This window comes from Notolepis coatsorum, assembly GCF_963971535.1.
Source record: "Notolepis coatsorum genome assembly, chromosome: 15".
In the NCBI taxonomy this organism is placed as follows: domain Eukaryota; kingdom Metazoa; phylum Chordata; class Actinopteri; order Aulopiformes; family Paralepididae; genus Notolepis; species Notolepis coatsorum.
In genome coordinates, this window is record NC_140179.1 from 23,375,358 (window position 1) to 23,401,651 (window position 26,294).

Below are 26,294 nucleotides of genomic sequence, written 5' to 3' on the forward strand. Positions count from 1 at the left end.
GTGATGGTTTCAGCTGTCCTGACTGTGATGGTTTCAGCTGTCCTGATGGTGATGGTTTCAGCTGTCCTGACTGTGGTGCTTTCAGCTGTCCTGACTGTGATGGTTTCAGCTGTCCTGACGGTGATGGTTTCAACTGTCCTGACTGATGGTTTCAGCTGTCCTAACTGTGATGGTTTCAGCTGTCTGTCCTGACTGTGATTGTTTCAGCTGTCCTGACTGTGGTGGTTTCAGCTGTCTGTCCTGACTGTGATGGTTTCAGCTGTCTGTCCTGACTGTGGTGGTTTCAGCTGTCTGTCCTGACTGTGATGGTTTCAGCTGTCTGTCCTGACTGTGGTGGTTTCAACTGTCCTAACTGTGATGGTTTCAGCTGTCCTGACTATGATGGTTTCAGCTGTCCTAACTGTGATGGTTTCAGCTGTCCTGACTATGATGGTTTCAGGTGTCCTGACGGTGATGGTTTCAGCTGTCTGTCCTGACTGTGGTGGTTTCAGCTGTCTGTCCTGACTGTGGTGGTTTCAGCTGTCTGTCCTGACTGTGATGGTTTCAGCTGTCTGTCCTGACTGTGATGGTTTCAGCTGTCTGTCCTGACTGTGATGGTTTCAGCTGTCTGTCCTGACTGTGGTGGTTTCAGCTGTCTGTCCTGACTGTGGTGGTTTCAGCTGTCTGTCCTGACTGTGATGGTTTCAGCTGTCTGTCCTGACTGTGGTGGTTTCAACTGTCCTAACTGTGATGGTTTCAGCTGTCCTGACTATGATGGTTTCAGCTGTCCTAACTGTGATGGTTTCAGCTGTCCTGACTATGATGGTTTCAGCTGTCCTGACGGTGATGGTTTCAGCTGTCCTGACTGTGATGGTTTCAGCTGTCCTGACGGTGATGGTTTCAGCTGTCCTGACTGTGGTGGTTTCAGCTGTCCTGACTGTGATGGTTTCAGCTGTCCTGACTGTGATGGTTTCAGCTGTCCTGACTATGGTGGTTTCAGCTGTCCTGACTGTGATGGTTTCAGCTGTCCTGACTATGATGGTGTCAGCTGTCCTGACGGTGATGGTTTCAGCTGTCCTGACTGTGATGGTTTCAGTTGTCCTGACTGTGGTGGTTTCAGCTGTCCTGCCTGTGGTGGTTTCAGCTGTCCTGACTGTGATGGTTTCAGCTGTCCTGACTGTGGTGGTTTCAGCTGTCTGTCCTGACTGTGATGGTTTCAGCTGTCTGTCCTGACTGTGGTGGTTTCAGCTGTCTGTCCTGACTGTGGTGGTTTCAGCTGTCTGTCCTGACTGTGATGGTTTCAGCTGTCTGTCCTGACTGTGGTGGTTTCAACTGTCCTAACTGTGATGGTTTCAGCTGTCCTGACTATGATGGTTTCAGCTGTCCTAACTGTGATGGTTTCAGCTGTCCTGACTATGATGGTTTCAGCTGTCCTGGCGGTGATGGTTTCAGCTGTCCTGACTGTGATGGTTTCAGCTGTCCTGACGGTGATGGTTTCAGCTGTCCTGACTGTGGTGGTTTCAGCTGTCCTGACTGTGATGGTTTCAGCTGTCCTGACTGTGATGGTTTCAGCTGTCCTGACTATGGTGGTTTCAGCTGTCCTGACTGTGATGGTTTCAGCTGTCCTGACTATGATGGTGTCAGCTGTCCTGACGGTGATGGTTTCAGCTGTCCTGACTGTGATGGTTTCAGTTGTCCTGACTGTGGTGGTTTCAGCTGTCCTGCCTGTGGTGGTTTCAGCTGTCCTGACTGTGATGGTTTCAGCTGTCCTGACTGTGGTGGTTTCAGCTGTCTGTCCTGACTGTGATGGTTTCAGCTGTCCTGACTGTGGTGGTTTCAGCTGTCCTGACTGTGATGGTTTCAGCTGTCCTGACTGTGATGGTTTCAGCTGTCTGTCCTGACTGTGATGGTTTCAGCTGTCCTGACTGTGGTGGTTTCAGCTGTCATGACTGTGATGGTTTCAGCTGTCCTGACTGTGGTGGTTTCAGTTGTCCTGACCGTGGTGGTTTCAGCTCCTGACTGTGGTAGTTTCAGCTGTCCTGACTGTGGTGGTTTCAGCTCCTGACTGTGATGGTTTCAGCTGTCCTAACTGATGGTTTGAACTGTCCTGACTGTGATTATTTCAGTTGTCCTGACTATGATGGTTTCAGCTGTCCTGACTGTGATGGTTTCAGCTGTCCTGACTGTGATGGTTTCAGCTGTCTGTCCTGACTGTGATGGTTTCATCTGTCCTGACTGTGATGGTTTCAGCTGTTCTGACTGTGGTGGGAAGTTAATTCCATTGTGGAGTGAGGACAGAGAATATAGCCTGCTTTGCTTTGATTACCTGATTAAAAATAGACATGTAACCTTGTCAATAAGTGTATTTCCTTAAAGTGCCAATCTCAAAGATTTCAATTTATTTAAATACATTTAAATAAGTGTCTGTTAAGTCACATCTATCGCAGAGTAAGGAAACACTGATGGAAGCTCTTGTCTACGCAGCAGCATCACGTCTTATGTACTGAGTGTCTTTGGCGACATTCCTGGGAAAAATGTGAACAAGCAGTTTGTGGCACAAGTCTCCCTCGTAATTTTTCAGTGAAAGTACAGGAAGGTAAGCTTTCAAATGATGTGTCATACATTGAAAATATCTGCAGAATATGTGCTTATTTGAATCTAGTTAAACCTCATGTTTCAGAGCAGAGAAAAACGGAGAAAATCCAATCTAAAGTTTGGCTTAATTTTTAACACCTTGGCAGTCAGGTACTAGGTGTCACAAACTGCCTTTTTTAATACATATTTTACTATTTAGAGACACTACAACTGTTAGCTGTTACAGTAAATATGTTCTTAAACATTCAAACTGTGATAATATGGGGACAAACGAGTCTCGGTCATAAATATGTTAAGGCTGTCAATCGATTAAAATATTTAATCTGATTAATCACATGATTGTCCATAGTTAACTCGCGATTAATCGCAAATGAATCGCATATTTTTTATCTGTTCTAAATCGACCACAGATCTTTTTCAAGTTTTAATACTCTTATCAACATGAGTCAACAAATGCTTGCTTTATGCAGCCATTTAACACAAAGGGATGACCCTCATGCATTGCAAATTTGCATCAAATTCAAAAGTGTGCATGAAATAATAGGGGAAAGAAAACGTTAGGAAGGGCTGAGGACTCACACCCCCCACTCTCTCTCTCTCTCTCTCTCTCTCTCTCTCTCTCTCTCTCTCTCTCACAAACATACTCTCTCCCAGCTCTCTTTCTCTCTTGCCCCTTCCTCACCTCTCTCTCTCTCTCTCTCTCTCTCTCTCTCTCTCTCTCTCTCTCTCTCTCTCTCTCTCTCTCTCTCTCTCTCTCTCTCTCTCTCTCTCTCTCTCTCTCTCTCTCACACACACACTTTGCAGAAACAAACATAGTATCAATGAGAGTATCAATAATACACCTGAGTGAAGTCTAAACATTAAAAAAATAAAATTATAATAATAATTTTAAATATATATATATTTGTAAACGTTAATCGTGCGTTAAAAAAAATAGTGGCGTTAACAGAATTGTGCGTTAACGCTTAAATATCGCGTTAACTTTGACAGCCTTAACATATGTAAATACAGTATGATGGGCCACAGGGAAAAAGGTACATAATGTAGGTTCTGTTATAATAAGTAAACACTTGATCTCACCTGTGTGTCTCTGTCTCCACTGGGATGTGATGTTGGTGGACGGAGGCTGGAGGAGACGACCTCTAATCTCTCAAACTGGACGCGATCTGGAGTGTGTTCTGGCTGTGTAGGTTAATAGAATATAAATATATATATAATGTATGTCATTATGTCATGTCATGTCTAATACACATTAGAGAAATATAGAAATGAGTAATGCTGATAAACGATGTTATATTGCGTTATGTAGTGTTGTATTGTATTTACTGCTGTCAAGCGACTCAATTTTTTTAATTTTTAAATTTTTTATACTATAGTAAAATGTATATTATATAATGTATTATACAAAATTATCTTATATCAAGTAAGATTAATGCAGGAAAACATTTAAATGTAAGGGGGGTAGGGATCAATAAGCTTAGCTTCGCTCTACTCCTTTTTTGAACATCAAACGTCAACTAACTACATTGCTCTTGACTTTTTGTTTATAATTTCTTTTTAATTTTTTTTTTTTTTTTTTTATTGATCTTTTTCCCCCTCCTTTTTCCTCCGATTTTCTCCCATCCCAATGTTAGTCATTATGCCAATTCCCAATCCCCTTCCTGGTCGCTGCGTACTTACCCCCCACAGTCGGTCTGGGAGAGTGGAGGCTACCACGTGCTTCCTCCGACACACGTCCAGCCAATCAACCGCTTCTTTTCACCTGGCAGTGCGGATTCTCACTGAGAGGGCGTAGCGTGTGGAAGGATCACACTATCCCACTTAGATCCTATCCGCGCTTAGCAGGCGCCCCGACCGAACTGTAGGAGTCGCTGTTTACAACGACCCAGACCCACCCCGCCAGCTTCTCCCACCCTCTAATACTGCCAATTGTATTAGTGTGAACGGCCAGCCAAGCTGGTGACAACCCCGGAGCTGTGAGCTGGATTCGAACAGGCGAATCCAGCCGCTCCGGGGTTGGTGACAAAAGCAAACTCCGTTACGCCACCTGACTGCCTAATTTCTTTTTCATTCTGATTATTCTGTTTGACAAAGCTTGATATTATGATTTATTTAGAGGAATGTAAAGAATACATGTTAAAAAATAAACTTGTTCATTCATTCATTCATTAGGTTAATGCTGTGGAGGTTAATAGAATATAAATATATAGGGGGCGGCTATGTGGCGTAGTGGGCAAGGCGCTCGCCATGAATGACGGAGACGCTGGGCTTTTCTGTTCGAGCCCAGCGCTCCACATTGCTTTCAGTTTAGCTGGTCGTTCATACTAATACACATTGGCCGTATTAGGGGGTGGGAAACTGATGGGTGGGGATCGGGCGTTGTGGACAGCGACTCCTACAGGTCGGTTGGTGCGCCTGCGCAGTAGAATCAGGAAGTGTCGGGGGCAGCGTGAGCCTCCCACGCGTTACTCCTCGCCACTGAGAGATCGAGCTGCGCAGGTGAAAAGATGCGACTGCTGTTACCTCAAGTACCGGAGGGGATTTGTGCTATGTATGACTTAGTCCACATTGCAGCCGGCTTGTGGGAGGCAAGAAACAGCGTTCGTGACAGGGGAGGGTTGAATTGGATGATACGAAATTGGGATGGGAGAAAAATATAGAAAATGGGAGAAAAAGTGGATAAAAAAAAAAGAATATAAATATATAATGTAAACATGTCATTAGGCCGCCTCACTCTTTCACATACAGGTATGCAGAATTGTAGCACACCTCATACAGGCACGTCTTGCTATAATAATTTAACATTAAATGATTAACTATTAGGAATGTCTGACCACTAAGTGTGTCTGACTATTAACCACCACAACCTGCACGGACTATAACGTATGATGTATATCATGCCAGTCAGGGTACAGACCCTCACCTGCACCTGGTGTACACTGTTTAATTTTTTATTATATTGTTTACACTGTTTATTCTTTCCTCATATTTGTATATACATGTTTAATTTGATTGCTTATATTTATGTATTTCTTCAATTACCCTGCACATACCTGAACCTCCCCTCCCCCACGCTGCTATGACACCCGAATTTCCCCCAAGCGGATCAATAAAGGAATAGCTTATCATGTCTTATCTTATTTGATCTTATCTTGTGGTGCTTTTTCTTTCTTACTATTGCTAGGGTTTTAGTGAGTTGTTCCTTATCTTCATTGGGGAAAGTCTGGGAGTGTCGCATATATTTGGATTTTATGGTGTTTTTTGTTTTTGATCTATTGTGATGTTTCGTCTTGACTTGTACAAGGAAGACTTGTACAGCCCATGGGGGCTATTCCATGTGATCTCGGGCTATACAAATACATTTGATTTGATTTGATTTTTATCTTAAAGGTTTAATGCAGACATACCTGTCCTTTCCCTCTCCCCTCCTGAGAGAGTAAGGTACCATCAGTGGAAAGATCATCCTGTTTGGAAAAAAAATGTAATCAATGTATATATATATAATATAATTATATAACATAAACCTGCAGTAGAAAAACTCCAAAGACTGACTCTCCAGTACAGGAATGTGTCATTCGTACAGTGAGTCATGATCGCTAATGTAATTCATAACAAGTAATTAATTCATCTAGTGGGGCGTGTTATTTTTCTTCTCTGAAAGCAGCACTGAATTTCCTGTCTATCGTGTGGGCGGGGGGGGGGGGGATGGTATTTCAGTCCCGGGGGAATTCTGCTCATTAGGTCAAAGTCACATGAGTGTGCGGTTTGATTATGAGGACGAGGGTAGACCGAAAGTCGGCCTTCGAGAAGAACGCTTTGTGTGATTGGGTGTGGGAGGGGTGAAGATTTTGTTCACGTTAACTAGGTCAGAATAGGTCAGAATAGGTCAGAATAGGTCAGAATAGGTCAGTGAGAATAGCTCTAGGCCAGCGTTCTGCACTAGCTGTAGGATCGTAGGGGGGGGTGGTCTAGGCCAGTGTTCTGCACTAGCTGTAGGCGTTGTAGACAGGGCTGGTCTAGGCCAGTGTTCTGCACTAGCTGTAGGCGTTGTAGACAGGGCTGGTCTAGGCCAGTGTTCTGCACTAGCTGTAGGATCGTAGGGGGGGGTGGTCTAGGCCAGTGTTCTGCACTAGCTGTAGGATCGTAGACAGGGCTGGTCTAGGCCAGTGTTCTGCACTAGCTGTAGGATCGTAGAGAGAGCTGGTCTAGGCCAGTGTTCTGCACTAGCTGTAGGATCGTAGGGGGGGCTGGTCTAGGCCAGTGTTCTGCACTAGCTGTAGGTGTCGTAGACAGGGCTGGTCTAGGCCAGCGTTCTGCACTAGCTGTAGGATCGTAGACAGAGCTGGTCTAGGCCAGTGTTCTGCACTAGCTGTGGGCGTTGTAGACAGGGCTGGTCTAGGCCAGTGTTCTGCACTAGCTGTAGGATCGTAGGGGGGGGTGGTCTAGGCCAGTGTTCTGCACTAGCTGTAGGATCGTAGACAGAGCTGGTCTAGGCCAGCGTTCTGCACTAGCTGTAGGATCGTAGACAGAGCTGGTCTAGGCCAGTGTTCTGCACTAGCTGTAGGTGTTGTAGACAGAGCTGGTCTAGGCCAGTGTTCTGCACTAGCTGTACTGTAGGTGTCGTAGACAGGGCTGGTCTAGGCCAGTGTTCTGCACTAGCTGTAGGATCGTAGAGAGAGCTGGTCTAGGCCAGTGTTCTGCACTAGCTGTAGGTGTTGTAGACAGAGCTGGTCTAGGCCAGCGTTCTGCACTAGCTGTAGGTGTCGTAGACAGGGCTGGTCTAGGCCAGTGTTCTGCACTAGCTGTACTGTAGGTGTCGTAGACAGAGCTGGTCTAGGCCAGTGTTCTGCACTAGCTGTAGGATCGTAGAGAGAGCTGGTCTAGGCCAGCGTTCTGCACTAGCTGTAGGATCGTAGACAGAGCTGGTCTAGGCCAGTGTTCTGCACTAGCTGTAGGTGTCGTAGACAGAGCTGGTCTAGGCCAGTGTTCTGCACTAGCTGTAGGTGTCGTAGACAGGGCTGGTCTAGGCCAAGTTTTCAAGTTTCAAGTTTCTTTAATAGTTGTCATACAGAAGTACAGAATACTTTCATACAAAATGCTTCTTACTGTTACGCTCCAGAGACTGTGCTAAGACAAGATAGTATCAAATAACATCAAATAACATAGTATAGCATGTAATTTAGAAGAAGAAAATGAGGTCACAGTGTTCGGTATAGACATATGTACAATGTTCTGAGTTACCATATAATATACAATACTATGCAGTGTACTAATGTACAGTACTATATAGTGCAAAGCAGAAATGGGATGAGGTACAATTTAGGTACAATTTACAGTAAGGTGTACGAGTTGTAGTGCAATCCTTCATCAATAAATATAAAGTGTGGGGAGTGGGTGCTACAGTGTGTTTGTTTAAAGTGGGTGTGTGCTATAAAGTGTGTGGAGTGGGTGCTACAGTGTGTTTGTTTAAAGTGAGTGTGTGCGTGTGGATGTGTGTGCTATGTGCGTTTTGGTGGTTGTTGTTGTGTAGTGTTCATTGTTCGTTTAGCAGCCTGATGGCCTGGGGATAGAAGCTTCTTCTGAGTCTTTCTGTGCTCGCCTTGAGACTCCGGTATCGCTTGCCTGACCGCAGCAGTTCAAAGAGGCAGTTGTTCGGGTGACTGGAGTCTTTAATGATTCTCTTAGCCTTGCCCTTGCAACGCTTGTTGTAAATGTTCTGGAGGGTGGGGAGCCCCCCTCCAATTGTGCGTTCGGCTGAACGTGTCACTCTTTGTAGTCTGCTTCGGTCTTGTGCAGTGCTATTCCCAAACCAGGAGGTGAGAGTCAAGATGCTCTCTATTGTACATGGCCAGTGTTCTGCACTAGCTGTAGGATCGTAGACAGAGCTGGTCTAGGCCAGTGTTCTGCACTAGCTGTAGGATCGTAGAGAGAGCTGGTCTAGGCCAGCGTTCTGCACTAGCTGTAGGTGTCGTAGACAGGGCTGGTCTAGGCCAGTGTTCTGCACTAGCTGTAGGCGTCGTAGAGAGAGCTGGTCCAGGCCCACATACTGTACATAAGAGTTACAGTAGACAAGCCTACACAAAATGAACCCTCTCCAAATCTTTTGCACATCGAGGTACAGTGGGTTTTCACTCGACAGTGAGGTCACACTCACCTCATATTCATAATTGTACTCTTCGCCATCATAAACGTTGTCGTCCTCCTCGACCCGCTCACCCTCCTTTAGACAGAAACATAGACGTGAGGTGTAGCGGAGAACATTCAACAACTACGCTAAGTGACCAATCACGTGGGCGAAGCGAAGCGGCAAACGAAGCAAACCGTGAACGACGACAAGTCACACGTTAATAAAAACAAACAACAACACACTAACGTTAGGACAAACGCATGCGTTTTAGTTTGGTTTCAGCTGCGACACACACACACGCTTGCTGTATTTGATTGCGCCTCAGTTATGGTTACATTATGGTTAGAATACGACTAAGCCCAAATGTAAATTACATTTTTGTTACGTCTCACGTCAAAGCTTTTATTTCTCAACAGGCCAGTTAATGTCATGTCAAGCCACACGGACAGCACGCACTGAGTTAGTGTCCCCGTTTAGTCAGGGTTCATGTTAAATCTGCACTATGGAATATTGGCACCTCTTTAAAACTTGAAACAAAAATGCAGTCCAAAACAGTGGCGAAAACATTCTGCATTATTTGGGTCGTTCACATTTCATGCTCTAGGAATGAGAATGTAGCGCTTTATGGATTTCGCTGGCACTGGTCATATCCGGACAGAAGCACTTGTATGGTATATATGCATTTAGTAGTAAGATACCTTTACTATTATGTACCTTACTACTATGTTACTACCTATCATGCTAATATGTCTATACTACTATTTGTATACTACTACCTATCATGCTAATATGTCTATACTACTATGCTACTATTTTTATATTACTGCCTATCATGCTAATATGTCTATACTACTATGCTACTATATACTACTACCTATCATGCCAATATGTCTATACTACTATGTTACTATTTTTATACTAATACCTATCATGCTAATATATCTATACTACTATTTTTATACAAATACATATCATGCTAATATATCTATACTACTATTTTTATAATAATACATATCATGCTAATATATCTATACTACTATTTTTATACTAATACCTATCATGCTAATATATCTATAATACTATTTTTATACTAATACCTATCATGCTAATATGTCTATACTACAATTTTTATACTACTACCTAGCATGCTAATAAGTCTATACTACTATGTTACTATCTTTATACTACTACCTAGCATGCTAATAAGTCTATACTACTATGTTACTATCTTTATACTACTACCTAGCATGCTAATAAGTCTATACTACTAATGTTACTATCTTTATACTACTACCTAGCATGCTAATAAGTCTATACTACTATGCACTCAGAGTGTAACACTCAAGTTCAACACTAGTATTTGATGGACAATATCACTGACCCTTAGCTGCCAGAGTTGTACCCTTCCTGCCGACTCGTTGTACAAGTCGCCTTGGATAAAAGCGTTCAGCTAAATGACTAAATGTACAACAACAAAAGGAAATGGATGTATTTCCCTGTTTCATGCATCCCTGCTGGGAGGCTTCTCTCTTGTTCAGCCTAAATGGCAGGGGTGTAAAAAGTACCCAGAAATTATACTTAAGTGAAAGTATGGGTACCGTCTCAAAATCATACTCAAGTAAAAGTCAGAGTATCTGGCTAAAAACACACTTGAGTAAAAGTGAAAAGGTTTCTACGTTTAAATGTACTTAAGTACTAAAAAGTTAAAAGTTAAAACTTTTTTTCGGACTGTCTATTCTTCTGATAGCAGGTGTTTAAGCAAAGATCCCCGCTTTCTAGTCTTGCACAAGGACCAATCAGCATGGGTATGGGCGGGTTCATTTTCCATTGATGGGGATTTGATTGGCTGTTTTTAAATAAAGTGCGGCCGCGGGATTAATAACGTTAACGTTAGTTCGGCCAGAGAAACAATTATACTAATTAAAATAGTTGGACCTGCGAGATTTGTACTTTGTACTGTAGGTCTGCATTTTAAATGTAAGGAGTAAAAAGTATGTTTTTTTTCTCTGAAATGTAATTGAGTAAAAGTACAAGTATACAAACATAATAATACTAGAGTAAAGTACAAATCCCCCAAAAACAGTATTTAAGTATTGTAACGAAGTACATTACTCAAGTACTTTACACCCCTGCTAAATACACCCCTGCAGTTTAGGGTCAATTTTATGATCCTGCTGTTTGCTTATAAAGCAATGAATGGTCTGGCCCCACCCTACCTCACCGAGATCCTGCACGCGTCTATTCTTTCTCCAATACATTTCCAGTTCCGCGTTCTAGCGTAACGCTACGTTATTAGCGTAACACGCTGTTTGGGCGTAGAGTCAGTGGCCAATCGGATCGCAGAAGGCGAATGCGGAACTGGAAATGTATTGGGGAAAGAATAGACGCATCCTGCACCCCTACACCCCATCACGGTCTCTGAGGTCTGCTGACCAGTCCCTCCTTGTTGTCCCTAAATCCAGACTAAAAAACAGGGGGGGCCGTGCATTTGCGGTTGCAGCCCCCAAACTGTGGAACGAGTTGCCCCCCCACATTAGGCTGGCCCCAACGCCCCCAGTGTTTAAGTCCCATCTTAAAACACATTTGTTCTCCCTAGCTTTGAAAAAAGAATGTAGTCTGCTGCTGTAATTTTGTTGGTAGTTCTGTGTACTTTGTATTGTGTTTATGTTTACTATATTATGGTTTTTACTGTGAAGCACTTTGGTCAACCATGTTGTTTTTAAATGTGCTATACAAATAAAGTTGGATTGGATAAATGGGGCCAAACGGTGCCATTCGTCTTGTTTACGAGGCGTTATTCTGCTTCCATAGTGCAGGTTTAAAGTTAGGCTCCGGGTTCTCCTCAGGGTTTACGTGGTGGACGATTACCAGGCGCTCTTTCTGCCTCTTATGGCGTCCCGTGTTTCCTTTCGCCTGGTTAGGGAGTTCACAGTCAGACAGAAAGACAAAAAAAAGTGTTCCATGCTTTAGAAGAAGCTGTTGGATGACTGAAGTAGGGATTTAACTTTCACTACCACACTACCAAAGGGTTAACCCTTTCACAACAAACACTACAAAAGGTTAACCCTTTCACTACCACATGACAAAGGGTTAACCCTTTCACAACAAACACTACAGAAGGTTAACCGTTTCACTACCACTAGTGAAATGGTTAACCTTCTGTAGTGTTGTGGTAGTGAAAGGGTTAAGAGCTGATGAGTTTGAGGTTGATTTTTAACGGGGGAGGGAAGAAGAAATTAAATGAAACATTTTTAATACAGTTGTCAAAAGATGTAGGAAAGAGTCAGCAATGTTAAAGTTAGAACATCATCAACATCAACAACGTTATCATATTTACTGATTTAACTGTAGTCCATGTGAGACTTGAACTTGAAACGTGATCTAGACTGATTTAAAGGACCAATCAGGTGCCTTCCACGTGGGGAAATGGAAAGTAAGGAGGGGATACATGTAAACAACAACATTCATTTTGGAGCCGCACATTTAAATAAAAACATTTATTAATTAATATATAGGGGGGGAAAAGCAATACTTTTATTCTGCACCTTTTTGAAAGCTCCGTGGGTGTATTATACTTTTTTTGTTTTACTAAAATGTAGAAACATAACAATTTTATCTATAGCACCTTTATTAACGTTAGGTTATGGCTATAACCAAGTTCTGTTAGTTAGGGGTGACGCTTGGCATCACCTACTGCACTCCCTCGCGTACGTGCACGCGTACTGAATAACATTCCACAAATATACCTTTAATACCAGTATTAGTCTGACCACACCCCTCATCAGCTTACCTTCATAAGCAGGTGTGTGATCACCTGCTCTCCTCCTTCCCAAGCTTTCACCACAAGGTGAGGTCAAGGGCTGCAGCGGCCGTCTGATGCCAAGCGTCACCCCTAACTAACAGAACTTGGTTATAGCCATAACCTAACGTTCTGTTTCGTTAAGGGGCTCTGCTTGGCATCACCTACTGCACAAGGGAGGCCAAGCGGAGCCGCTGGCTGACAAATACACCCCGCTGACAGCCCCCCACAACCATCAGAACAGGGAGGGCCGAGCCCCCCCGACCCCCCCTAATGGAGGGCATCCCCCCTATTAGGGGCTTCACGGGAGGGCGACGGACCCGACCGTGCGAAGAGGCACTCAAGCAACCCAACGCACAGGGTGAGCAGACCGTGGCTTGACCCCACGACTACACCCACGCACAACCCGCATGCCACCCGGGAACGAACGTAGGAACAACCTCGTCACTGCCCCCAGAATCACGGGGTCAAGGGCAAACCCAACCCCGTGGCAAGGCCGTAGCAGCGGAGCGCGAAGGAAGACCCAGACCCACCAAAAGGACTGGACATCCCTGGAATGGGGGCCCGGAGAAGTCCATGATGCCAGCATCAAGACCCCACCAGGGGGGCACCTAGTGACCCCGCCCCCCACATCGCCAGCGTATTCGGACAAAGGCCCCTCAGCCGAGCGGGCCCTGTCCTCCCCAACAGCACACCGCCTGGAACACAGGCCCTGCAACAGGCAGACAGCATGGTCATAACACACAAGAGTTAACCAACGGAAGCAGGCAGTGCACCGGGGAAAAAGACCAGGCAACAGGCTGTCAACCCAAGCCTGGAAACTGCGGACGAGGCAGGCGCCAGAAAGGACAGCTGAAACAGCCGCCCCGGCGGAAGGGGCGTATGCTGGCGTTGTCGCATAACCAAGCTTTCAAACAGCACGTCAGAAGTGGGATCCGTAGACCACTCGGCCCCTGACAGCTGCCCACAGAAAAAGCCCATACGATCGGCAGACGTCATGAACGTGCAGGGGCACCCTCAACCGGAGAACCGGGAGTTGACACTGCAGCAACACACCAGAGAACCAACCACCCAGGCATCACCCCATGCAACGGTTGGTCCCATAACCCCTCAGGAAAGAAACCCCAAAACACATCTGCGGCACCGCCGCAGCCCGCGTTCCGGTTCCCAACAGGGCTATCCCGGGCCTACGGGTAAACGAGCATCACCCCGGACCGGGCCCGGTGATACGGGGAGCACAGGGTCCCCCGAGGAGGTTAAAACCACCCAACAGGCTCCTCAGCGCCAAAACGCAAGAGAAGAGCGTAAAAATGGAAGACCAGCCCCAGCACCCCGCACTCGGTATTCCCAGGAGGTCACCCAACCAAGTACCAACCAAGACCAACCCGTACAGCGGCCGAGATCCGACGAGATCGGACGCGTACAGGTCGGCACGGCCGTAAGCCATTACGACAGTGCAGAATACAACGCACCCAACAAGGGTCCCATAACGCTCAACCCTGTGACACCCGGATCGACCTAGCATTTTTCCCCCTGAAAAAACCCCAAGTCCCTCAGGGTACCAGAACAGCAGATCTGCATCCCCAGCGGACAACGGGTGCACTGATCTGGACCAGCGCGACCAGAACCAGTCCCGTGCCCTAATCACGCCGACCTGCCAACCCCAGGAGAAGGGGCAGATATGCGCGTTTGATCCCAACACAAAAAAGAAGGCGCCACCCAGACGTGTCGGTATGAACCGCGTCCGGTGGCCCACCCCTAGGGCGTGAGACCCTTCCCCATATGTCCAGACCCATTCCGTCATCATCCCCTGACATGAACGGGAACCCATCGACAACACACAGGATGTCGGAAGAGGAAAAACCCCCATCCCAATTGCTCCATAAAAACGCTGTTTCACCCAAGCAAACAAGGCGCGCCAGTCAGCCAATGGCCCAAAAGCACATCCTGAGCCAGCACTATGTGTGCGTTTGGACATACCCACATCAACAATAGGCCGTTTAGACCACCATATTGAATCCCCAAGACGCCCAGGGAAACGACAAGAGGGGCGAGATGCAATCAACTCCATGAATGAATGAATGAAAAAATTTACCCAACAGACTGCAGTACAGGAATACACACAATAGGATAAGGGGAGGCAGACCTGAGAAAGACGTTAGTCTTGTTTACACCAGGGACCCTCATTTCCAATCCATCAAGACACATTCAACTCTTTATAAAAATAAAGAAAAGGCATCACCCGTATGACCCAACTGCACAGCTGGGAGTAAAAACCCTGTTTTTCACATGATTTTAATCCAGTCACTCCTTTTAATCAGAGTGTAAGACCAGACCCTCCCAGAAACACCTTCCCACATGAGACTACGGTCAAGAAAAAAGATATGTAAACTGTGAGACACGTGACCAATAGACTCAAGTTTGACACATAAACCGGGCGCAGCAGGCCTGTAAGCCCTGCGCCCAACCTCGACATCTTTAAGACACCAGCTCATGGAAGGCGTCGCCATAGCAACAATGCTACAACGGGCGGGGAAAACCCACCGGATCCTGTCACCGGATCCTGTCAAGCACTGGCTTGGCCCTGACTGGCTCAGCAGAAAAGATCAAAAATCCCCTAAACCAATCAAGTGGGAAAAAGGAGGGGTTTATTCGACACCCCCTCCCGAAAACACACCCTTTATCCCTACACACAGAAACACAACCGTAGCCATCTTGAAAAACCTCCGGTAGAAAACAATGCATAGCATAAGCTAATACAATGCCTGCTACCCACAAAAAGTGTAAAAGGTTTTACAACAAAACACAAGTCGCCTGTGCGTGAATCCCATACCCGTTGCCTATGTCATACATAGGAAAAAACGCCAAACGAGAGTAACGGCTAGGCCGTGAAAAGTGTGCGTACGAGCATTACTGCAACTAACAACACAGCATTGTGAAAACACATATACTTAGTTAAAGCAATGGATAACACCAGTTCTAATTGCATGTGGAGCATCAAGCTAAATAGAACCTATTACCGAGTGTAAGTTGCAGACCTTGCTTAACCTCGTAACACAACACAACTCACCCCCCAACGTAAACAGGGTAGATTCATATATACACAACCCCACCATATGATTTGTATGAAGAAACACACAGTTTGTTCGGCCAAAACACAGTCCCCCTTATGTCGGGGAACTTTTTTTATTAATACTAATAAAGTGTAAGGCACAATATCATAGAGGGGCCGGGAAGGGTGTAGGAGAGGGGATACAGAGGGGAAAAAGTCACTCCTAACGGCGTCTGCCACCTCGCGCCGCTCGAGTCTTGCCACCCCGGGGAGCCCCGGAGGGACGGTAGGTTACAGTCTGCTGGACACGACGTTCCCTACCGTCTCCTCCGGTCTGGGATGGGCCGGCGGTGGCCGAAGCGGCGTTTCGTCCCCTGGCCCTCTTGGCAGGGCCAGCAGCGGCGGCGGAGGCAGTGGTAGCGGCGACGGAGACAGCTCGACGTCGCGGAAGCCTTCTGCCCCCACCGGCAAGGACGGGAGGCGGAAAATGGGGTTGGAGGATGGATCTCTCCTCTGCCATTTCTCTGCATGTTGAGGTCATCAATTGCAGGGCCTTCCCGAACAGGCCAGCGTCGGAGAGGGCGGCCGTCAGAAGAGGGGCTCTCTTCTTCTCTGGCACACGGGCCTGCTCCAGCCAAAGGTGACGCTGGCCCAGGGTGGCCAGGGCGCGCACTTTCCCCATGGCTATGGCCAGCACCTGGGAAAGGTGCAGGACAGCTCCCGCAGCCTGGGTGATCTGATCGCATTTTACCTCGTTCAGATCCGTGCCGCCCGTCATTATCCCCGATACAAATCTAGCCAGGTGGGCGATGTTAGACGCCGCAGCCAGCGATTGTGTACCAGCGATGAATGACTGGTCACCCCAATAAGCCAATCGCCTAGCCGACTTCCCCTGGAGGACCGGCTTGCATAGGGGTTCCCACACCATATCCGGACAGAGGAGCGCGGCCATCGGATTGTCAAGCCAAGGCACGCCCTCCCCCATACCTTTGACTAACCCCGACACCCGCGTAACTGGTACGTAGGAGGGAGTTAGTCCCATGATGTTGGACACCGCCTGACCCCGACGAACATAGGCCCCCATCGATGGGAAAAATGGGTAGACAACGTCCACCCCTCTCACTGGGGGATGCTGCCAGGGATGGCCTATGAGGTCATCAGGGACAGGTGCAGGCAATGGCAGCAGCAGCGGCACACCGTTTGCGGTGGCGGCTACCGCCATGAGCTCGGGAAACAAGGCCTGCAGTTCCCCCTGCGAACCTTCCTCCACCGACCCCGCATCCCTCACATACAGCAGGCTGCGACTGGTCAAGGAGCCACAATCCGATGCGGCCGACAGTAGGGCATCCTGCTGATGAGGCCAAGGTGGTTCCTCGACATCCTCGAACAAGGCGCCCCATGGAGCCATTTCTCCCCCCTCCGGGGTCTCCGGAGGAGGGATACTCTCCTCCACGGGACCATCATACAAGAATCCGTCCGCCTCTTCCATGAAGTCCTCAGTTTCCATCAGAAATCCAGAATCGGACGCATCCTCGCTGGTCTCCAGCAACTCCCCAAACCCAGGCCGTTCGCGTCTGCACGCCACCATCTTGCGACGCGAGCGAGCAGACGCGAAAAGTTTGCGTCGCAAATCCTCCGGCTCCAAAACAATCCCCCGTTCATCAACGGGCGATTCCCCAGAACCAGAGGAACCAGAGTCGAGATCAGGCCATCGCCGGAGCGACGGCACCGAACCCTCGGCTCGTCGGTGAGGAAAACTATCCACCGGCAGTCTCCCGGGCTGGGTCGGCAACCACGAGAGTGGCAACAGCCCAGCACCGAAGCGCACGACGGAGGCGGGAATGGAGAACCGGTGGTGAAGAGTAGGTCTAGCGGGTCTACTCTCCGCGGAATACATTATGACCCAAACCTTTTCTTATACAACAAAGTGAGAGAAGAAAAGATTAAGCACAATGTAAACCAGTCACAACTCTTTTCAACTAACAACACGTCAAGTGGGGTACTACCGAAGGCACTTCCTTGTGGTGAAAGCGAGAAGGAGGAGAGCAGGTGACCACACACCTGCTTATGAAGGTAAGCTGATGAGGGGTGTGGTCAGACTAATACTGGTATTAAAGGTATATTTGTGGAATGTTATTCAGTACGCGTGCACGTACGCGAGGGAGTGCAGTAGGTGATGCCAAGCAGAGCCCCTTAACGAAACAGAACTGTATTCCTTCATGTGAAACCTGAACTTGAAATTAATATTTATTCTGTATAGGAAGATTGTGTCTCTGAATTATTCAGGTAGAATTATATTTACAATTCCTTTTGTTTCTGGGCCCCTGACAGTTGTGTTCTTGTTGTCACGGTGACATCATGATAAATACCTTCCCACGCTCTCTGCTCCTCTTCCTCTCCCCAGAGCTCTTCCTCAGAGAGTCGTCCTGCGTGGAGAGGAGAGCCCCAGCCCCTTGTGACTGAGAGACCTTCTGAGAGAGAGAGAGAGAGAGAGAGAGAGAGAGAGAGAGAGAGAGAGAGAGAGAGAGAGAGAGAGAGAGAGAGAGAGACACACACACACACACACACACACACACACACACACACACGTACACATACATATACATACATACACACACGTACACATACATACATACACACACACACACACGCACACATATATACATACACACACACGCACATATATACACATACATACATACACACGCACATTATACACACACACGCACGCACGCACACACACACACACACACACACACACACACACACACACACACACACACACACACACACACACACACACACACACACACACACACACACACACACACACACACACACACACACACACACACACACACACACACACACACACACACACACACTAGCTTAGCACAAGGACTGGAAGCAGTAGGGAGCAGCTAGCCTAGCCTAGCACAAGGACTGGAAGCAGTAGGGAGCAGCTAGCCTAGCACAAGGACTGGAAGCAGTAGGGAGCAGCTAGCCTAGCCTAGCACAAGGACTGGAAGCAGTAGGGAGCAGCTAGCCTAGCACAAGGACTGGAAGCAGTAGGGAGCAGCTAGCCTAGCCTAGCACAAGGACTGGAAGCAGTAGGGAGCAGCTAGCGTAGCCTAGCCTAGCCTAGCACAAGGACTGGAAGTAGTAGGGAGCAGCTAGCCTAGCTCTGTCAAAAGTGAAGAAAACTGACACAAACAAAGAAAACTGTTCCTTTAAATGTATTTACAGCCATACCATTGCCGGCCACCAAATAGATGGTATAGTGCACTGTACATCAGACTGTTATATATTGTAATATATTGTCATAATAATCAAAACTACATACTTCATACTATAACTTTGTATGATAACATGTACAATAGTGCTGTATTTACCGTATACATTTATATATTTATATTTACAGCATATATACCTGCATTATAATCCTTCTATATACCTACTTATACACCTGCATATAACCCATACAACTCTGCATGATAGCATGTACAATAATACTGTATATACCATATAGTTATTCTTTCTGTATATATTTATATCTATCCATATCTGTCTGTACATACCTGCATATAATCCTTTTTACATATCTGTAGACACTATATCTATATCTGTAGATATTCCTTACCTACTCTTACTAGTTACGCTGCTGGCCAGTATGACTTACTACCATAGTGTCTTTATAACTGTATCACTGTACATATTCATACTATATCTATAGACTTACTACATATTAATACTACAACCCTGTACATTAGGGGTGTAAAGGTACACGTATCTGTACCGAACCGAACCGTTTCAATGTGTACCGTACCGAACGGCTGTGTAGTGTACCGAACGAATACAACGGTATGTTAACCACTAACGACCGCCCACCGGGGGCTGTTTTTTTCACAATCTAATATAATTATAATTATTTTTTAAAATGTTTACAAGTCGATCATTAATTTCAATATAGAATATTCGTTGACAGCCTTACAAGTACAATTAGTTACTGCACGCTACATCACCCCTGAGTGGAACATGGAAAGCCAAACTTTCCCCCACTGTACTGAAAACCTGTACCGAACCTTGACTTCAAAACCAAGGTACGTACCGTACTGTGGTTTTTGTGTACTATTACACCCCTACTGTACATACATCTGATTATCACTATTACTCCGGTAATAATTCATAAATTTTATACCCAGTTTAAATCACCTGTACATTGTATATTACTATTGCACTTTACTGTTACATTTGCACTCTGGTTGGATGCCAAACTTCTTTTCGTTGTACTGTTCTTGTGCTGTAAAATGACAATACATTTGAATCTAATCTAAATTCTAACCCACTACATCTATGATTTCACTGAATGTAGTCCTGTATGGCATCCTTACCCGCTGGGATGTGACCTGGGTGCGGTCAGACGTGGAGTTGACGACAGTCAGGTTGATCTTGGAGGGGATTTGACCTCCGTCTAGTGTGGCCCCGACCTCGGTGCCCCACAGCGTGGCCTGGTTCCTCCCCAGCTCTCTGCTCTCTGTGCCCCTCAGCGTGGCCTGGTTCCTCCCCAGCTCTGGTTCTCTGCTCAGCGCTGGGACGCCCCATGAGGCCGGGCTCTCTTCCTTCTCAGTCAACAGGTCCTCCTTCCAAAGGGGAGGGGGGGGGGGGATGAGTGCAAGAGCAGATGAACTGGTGAAATTAACTGATGTCTGGTGAATGAACTGATGTCTTGTGAATGAACTGACGTCTGGTGAATGAACTGACGTCTGGTGAATGAACTGATGTCTTGTGAATGAACTGACGTCTGGTGAATGAACTGATGTATGAACTGACGTCTGGTGAATGAACAGATGTCTGGTGAATGAACTGATTAAACTACAGGACTGAGGAGACAAGCATCATTTAGCAACACATGATGTAATGTGACAGGATTAAATATAGATTAAACGTATAGACTAAATGTGGATTAATAATTAACAGATAAATACGAGTTTTAAACTGTGTCTGCATATTTTGGGGACTTTGTTAGAAATACATAGGGACGGACACCTACAGCTGAGAGAGGCTTTGGAAGCTGCCTGTCCACCTCTTCAACGGTGTCCATCTCGGTCAGTGGCTGTCTGGACAGGTCATACTTCACTGAACTCTGTTCAAACGATACGGTCAGGTGTTAAGCCTCATTGTTACTTAACCCAGTGGACACATAGACTGAAGCCATCGTTACTCTATCATTTCTAATCTATAATCGACCACAGCAATAACATTAGGAGTGGGGGGACATTTTATTAATGTAATTTTTTTTTAATAATAATATATATAGGCCTATATATAATTTCTTTTTTTGTTTTGTTTGTCTGACAATCCCATTTTGCTACAATAAAAATTATTGGTGCTCTCAGAGAGCACCTACGGGTGGCTGCAATTAGAAACTGGCCGAGGTAAATGTCAAACCCTCCCCCCCCTCACCCACCCACCCACCCACCAACCCAACCCCCTCCAATGTACAGTTTCTTCCCCTTCGGATGTCTATTTTTGTATGATCTCTTTTTCTTGCACAGTATCGTGTATTTGTATGTCATAAATGTCTTGGTGAATTGAAAATGGAGGTCCCTTATGTAAACAAGACAATCTGGTGATTCCCACCCCTGCAGCTTTATCTACAAACTATAAATTCACTCGCACACCACGACCTTCCAGACGTGGTGGAGGCTTTGGTCTTTTGACATCTCCTTCATCGTCTACAAACTCAACATCACTTCCACCTCTGTCACTCTCCTCTCTCCAATATCATCCTCCTTGCTCGTATCATGGAGAGGGACCCTGTCGGCCCCCCGTCCCCTTCAGACGGGTGTCCCCCAGGGCTCGGCCCTTGGACCCCTCCTCTTCTCCCTCTACAGTACACCAAAGCTAAAAAAATACAGAGTCAGAAAACATCTCCTGCTCCGCTTCTTCTATCATTCAAAGCATCCTCACCTTCTCCATAACAGTTTGGTACAGCAGTCTGGACACTCACTCCAAAAACAACCTCCAAAGAATAATCAATAAATCCTCCAAAATAATCCGCACCCCCCTCCCATCTCTCGAATCACTCCACCGCCAAAGCACAATTAGAAGAGCTAGAAAAATTATCTCTGACCCCACTCACCCAGTACACCACATCTTCCAGCTGCTGCCCTCCGGGAGGCGCTACAGATCCCTGACCACCAAAACATTGAGGTCTTGTAATTGTGTATTTATGTATTTAACAGCATGTAGTATGTACGTAATGTAAGTGATGTTATATGTTCTATGTTCTATGTTGGAACAATGCTGTAACATGCTGCACTGAAATCAAAGTCCACCAGCCTGCCTGGGTGGTCATTAAAGATAATTGAATTGAATTGAATTGAATTGATTGAATTGAATTGATTGAATTGAATTAATTGAATTGTAACATTATCACATCTCATGCCTTCTCGTATCATTGCTACAGATGCAGCTCTCAGGACTCTGAGCTCTGCTCTGCTCTGCTACTGCAGTAATCATGCACCATTAACCTGGCAGTGCTGTTAACGAGGCGTAACGATACTGCGCCCTTGCAGTAGAGGTTATATTTTTAAGAGCTGGATCTGTATGCCGATGATACTCAACTCTTCCTCTCCTTCCCTCCCTCAGATATCCATGTCTCTGAGCGGATCTCGGCCTGTCTGTCCGACATCTCCGCCTGGATGACAACCAACCACCTCAAAATAAACCTAAGTAAAACTGAATTGCTCCACCTGCCGGCCAAATCCTCCCCACTGACCGACCTTTCCATCACAGTGGAGAATGTAGCCGTGGCCTCGTCCCCGACCGCCATGAACCTTGGTGTAGTCCTTGACGACCGGCTGACCTTCTGCAGATTCCTCCTGAGCAACGTCAGAAAGATCCGCCCCTTCCTGATAAAATAAGCCACTAAACTCCTTGTCCAACCAACAGTTATGTCCCGCCTCGACTACTTCAATGCACTGCTTGCTGGTCTACCGACCACCGCCACCTAGCCTCTTCAACTCATTCAGAACGCAGCCGCCCGCCTGATCTCCAACCTACCAAAGTCAGCCCATGTTACGCCACTTCTTAGGGACCTGCACTGGCTCCACATCGCCGCACTACACTCCCTCAAGAGACCCCTACGCTCTACATCCTCTGGCCGCCTCAGACCTACTCCTATCTGAGCTCCGGGAGGGTCATCAAAACGAAGTCGCCTATTCTCTGTCCTTGCTCCACAATGGTGGAACGAACTTCCCACCACAGTTAGGACAGCCGAAACCCGACCAATCTTTTAGCTGTTGACTAAAGACACACTTCTTCAATCAATATAAAAAAGATAATAATAATAATAAAACACTAACCTTTTTACTGTCTTCTACTATCATGCACTCTTCCTACTATAGTAATATGTCCTTACTACTATGCACTCAACACTGCAGCAGCACCCAAGTTTCAACACTGTTTGATGAACATTGTTACTCAGCTGTAAGAGTTGTACCCTTCCTGCTGACTTGTCGTACAGAACTTGTAAGTTGCTTTGGATAAAAGCGTTCAGCTAAATGACTAAATGTAAATGTAAATGACCAGGTTTTTAGTTCTATACCTCACACTGGAACAACGGAGACAAAAGCCAGGCTGGGCATGAAACCAAATCCAGTATTACTGCTAAACACCACGGCTCCAAAACACAGAGGAAGTGAGTGAAGATTACAGTAGTACGAGATGCCAACCCGTATCTTGAGGTACAGTTTAAAAGCAACGTGAAAATCCTATTGATTCATCTCCAGGCATGGCTGATATACAGTCACAGTAAAGGAGATTGAGAGAGAGAGAGAGAGAGAGAGAGAGAGAGAGAGAGAGAGAGAGAGAGAGAGAGAGTGAGGGGGGAGAGAGAGGGGGAGAGAGAGATGTGTTTTAACACTGGCTTTGGCAATGTAAACGTATGTTTCCCATGTCAATAAAGCCCCTTTGAATTGAATTGATAATTGAATTGAGATAGAGGGAGGGAGGGAGTGGGGCAGGAGAGAGAGGAGGGAGGGAGAGGGGGGGGGGGCAACGAGAGAAGGCGGAAGAGAGGGAGAGAGAGGGAGAGTGAGAGCGAGAGGGAGAGAGAGAGAGAGAGAGAGAGAGAGAGAGAGGATGATGGCGGCATGTCAGGGAGAAACAGGAGGTATGAAAGAGAAAGGAAGAAAGGAAGGAAGGAAGCCAGACTGTTAACTAAGATAGAGAAACACGCACAGATACAAACAAACAGTTAAACAGCCGAGGGTTATCCTGACAAAGCCCCTTTCACCAAACCACAACCCCCTAAAACCTTCCGCTCTAGCCTAAGGTGATTTCAGAACGCTTAAATAGACCACCGCAACACTTCCGGGATTCTGAAATCGGGGAGGAGATAGCGGGGGGAGCATATGAATGAATGTGGATGAGAGCCGTGATGTAAGTGGTTGCAGATACGGCTGTGGGGGTGCTAGAGACATGATCGAATAGACGTTTATGCGCCTCAATCTCCTGAACACGGCGCGACCCATTCCTAATCGATCAGAACTAAATCGGCAGATAAAAAGCCTATTCTATTCTAAACCTATTCTCCATGCACATGCGCAGATTGCCCATGGAGTCTGGATGATGCGAGATGACGCATGAATGAATGTGGACTGTTCCATCAGAGGGGGGAGCTTCGGTGGCCAGTGTCCTTTCAGCCGAACAGGATAATGAAAAAATTATCCCACTAAATGGCCAGACGCGTCTTATGGCGACATCTACAATTACCTCTGAGTCTCCAGGTAGACTAATGTTTATATTTAAGTGCAGCGGTCTGTAGCCACTCACATTACCACCGAAGCTCCCCCCTTTAGAAGTTTAGAACCGAAACCCGGTTCTAAACTAAATTAGAAAAAACCGGAGTATTGATAAGCTCCGACGTTAACGGTACTGCTATCGGTAGTCTCTAGGAGCGGATTAGCTATGGAGCTAACAGTGTACCATCCATCTGCGACGCCACGGTGGCAGCAACACTTGAAACGGAGTAACGTTAACGGTATGTCGAGTTCATACTACACTACACGTATGAACTCAACATAACGTTAACGTTACTCTGTTTCCATGAAGTGTTTAATTAGCAGCAATCTGTTGTTGAAAATTTAACGTTAAACCGGAAATGGAAATGCGAGGACAGGAAGCTGTCATGAATCGTTGTAGTCATATTGTAGTCTTTTAGTCTTATTAGGGCCTGTGTCGACCGGGGACGTTTTATGAGTTGTCAGATCCTTTTCGGCCTTTCAGCATTCGGTTTTCGGCCAACTGTTTCCTATTTTCGGTATCGGTTTCGACCAAGAATTTCCCATTCGGTGCATCCCTACTGTACATATTAATACTACAACTCTGTACATCTGATAGCACCATTACTCAGTAGTACTAATTTATATTAGTAATCAATAACCTGTACATTGTACAGTATATTACTATTGTACGTTACATTTGCACTTTTGGTTGTACTGTACTTGCACTGCATGATGACAATACATTTGAATCTAATCTAATCTAAATGTAATCTAATGTAATCTAATCTATGATGAATTGAAAATTGGGGACCCTGATGTAAACAAGACGAAAGTATTTCTCTGGTCTGCATCCCCTTAACAATTGTGTGTATTGAGCCGTACTGTATTGTACCCATTCTGCAATCTGTTAATACAATTTTCAATCAATCAATCAATCAATCAATCAATCAATCAATCAATCAATCAATCAATCAATCAATCAATCTAATCTAATCTAAATGTAATCTAATGTAATGTAATGTAATCTAGTTCCACAGCCTACTGGAGAGAGAGCACGTACTGTGTACTCAGTGATGACGTTGGAGCTCTGAGTGTCCTTGTTCTCCTTCTTGGTCCCCCTGGAGGAGCTCTGAGGGTCCTCCTTGGTCCTCCCGGAGGAGCCCAGTCCCTGGAGCAGCTCCTCCATGCCGTCCTGCAGTAGCCGCTCTAGCAGGGCCTTCAGCAGCGGCAGCTGGGAGAGAGAGAGACGTTCAGACAGGTCACGCAACTGCCGTTTGAGACGTTCAGTCATTGGAATAACAAAGGAACGACAGACTGGAAGCTGGGCCTTTGTTCAGGTGTGAATTGGTCTGCAGTGACATTGCTCACGGAATTCTGGGAGTGTAGTCCTTTCATCAAATAGCTGAATTGACTTTCTTCCTTTCAAAGCCCTGAACTGAGTTTAGGTTATAATGTTACCAGAATGTTTCATAGGACATTGATTGAAAACTATCGGCTCGAATTTTACAATTGATGGCTTATTTTGAAGGTATGAACCTGTAGTTTCATATTATGTAAAAAAAGAAAATTGTGAGAATTCCCAGGGAGGAGGGGCCCAACAGCCCGGACTCCAGAGGTTAAAGGATCACGCCGACGTTATGGAAAATGGGCTTACCGTCTTCTCCAGAGTCGGACGAGAAGACGGACACTGATTTTCCTCTCTGTGCGTTTGGTAGAAAGCTGCAAGCTAGCCTAGCTTAGCGCAAAGCTAGCTGGTCCGTATCCACTTCCATTAATTTGGTGAACATCGACTAATCAATTAGTCGACCAAGTCCTATACCCTTTAGTCGATTAAGAATTACTTTAGTCGACTAAGAATAACAGTAGTCGACTAAGAGTGACTTTAGTACTAAGAATGACTTTAGTAGTAGTACTAAGAATGACTTTAGTAGACTAAGAATCACTGTAGTCAAC

At 46.1% G+C, this 26,294-nt stretch overlaps 1 protein-coding gene across 1 annotated transcript in view; it reads right to left on the reverse strand.

The window, feature by feature from the left end:
• Positions 1–26,294, reverse strand: part of col7a1l (collagen type VII alpha 1-like) — a gene marked incomplete at its 5' end in the record, with an annotated part of 253,304 nt that overhangs the window by 75,159 nt on the left and 151,851 nt on the right. Inside the window, 8 exons of the mRNA XM_084330929.1 lie at positions 3,655–3,756; positions 5,982–6,038; positions 8,729–8,794; positions 11,570–11,614; positions 17,922–18,023; positions 19,944–20,192; positions 20,603–20,695; positions 25,402–25,572. Coding sequence (XP_084187055.1) covers positions 3,655–3,756; positions 5,982–6,038; positions 8,729–8,794; positions 11,570–11,614; positions 17,922–18,023; positions 19,944–20,192; positions 20,603–20,695; positions 25,402–25,572 — 885 coding nt within the window. The remainder of the gene's footprint in view (positions 1–3,654; positions 3,757–5,981; positions 6,039–8,728; positions 8,795–11,569; positions 11,615–17,921; positions 18,024–19,943; positions 20,193–20,602; positions 20,696–25,401; positions 25,573–26,294) is intronic.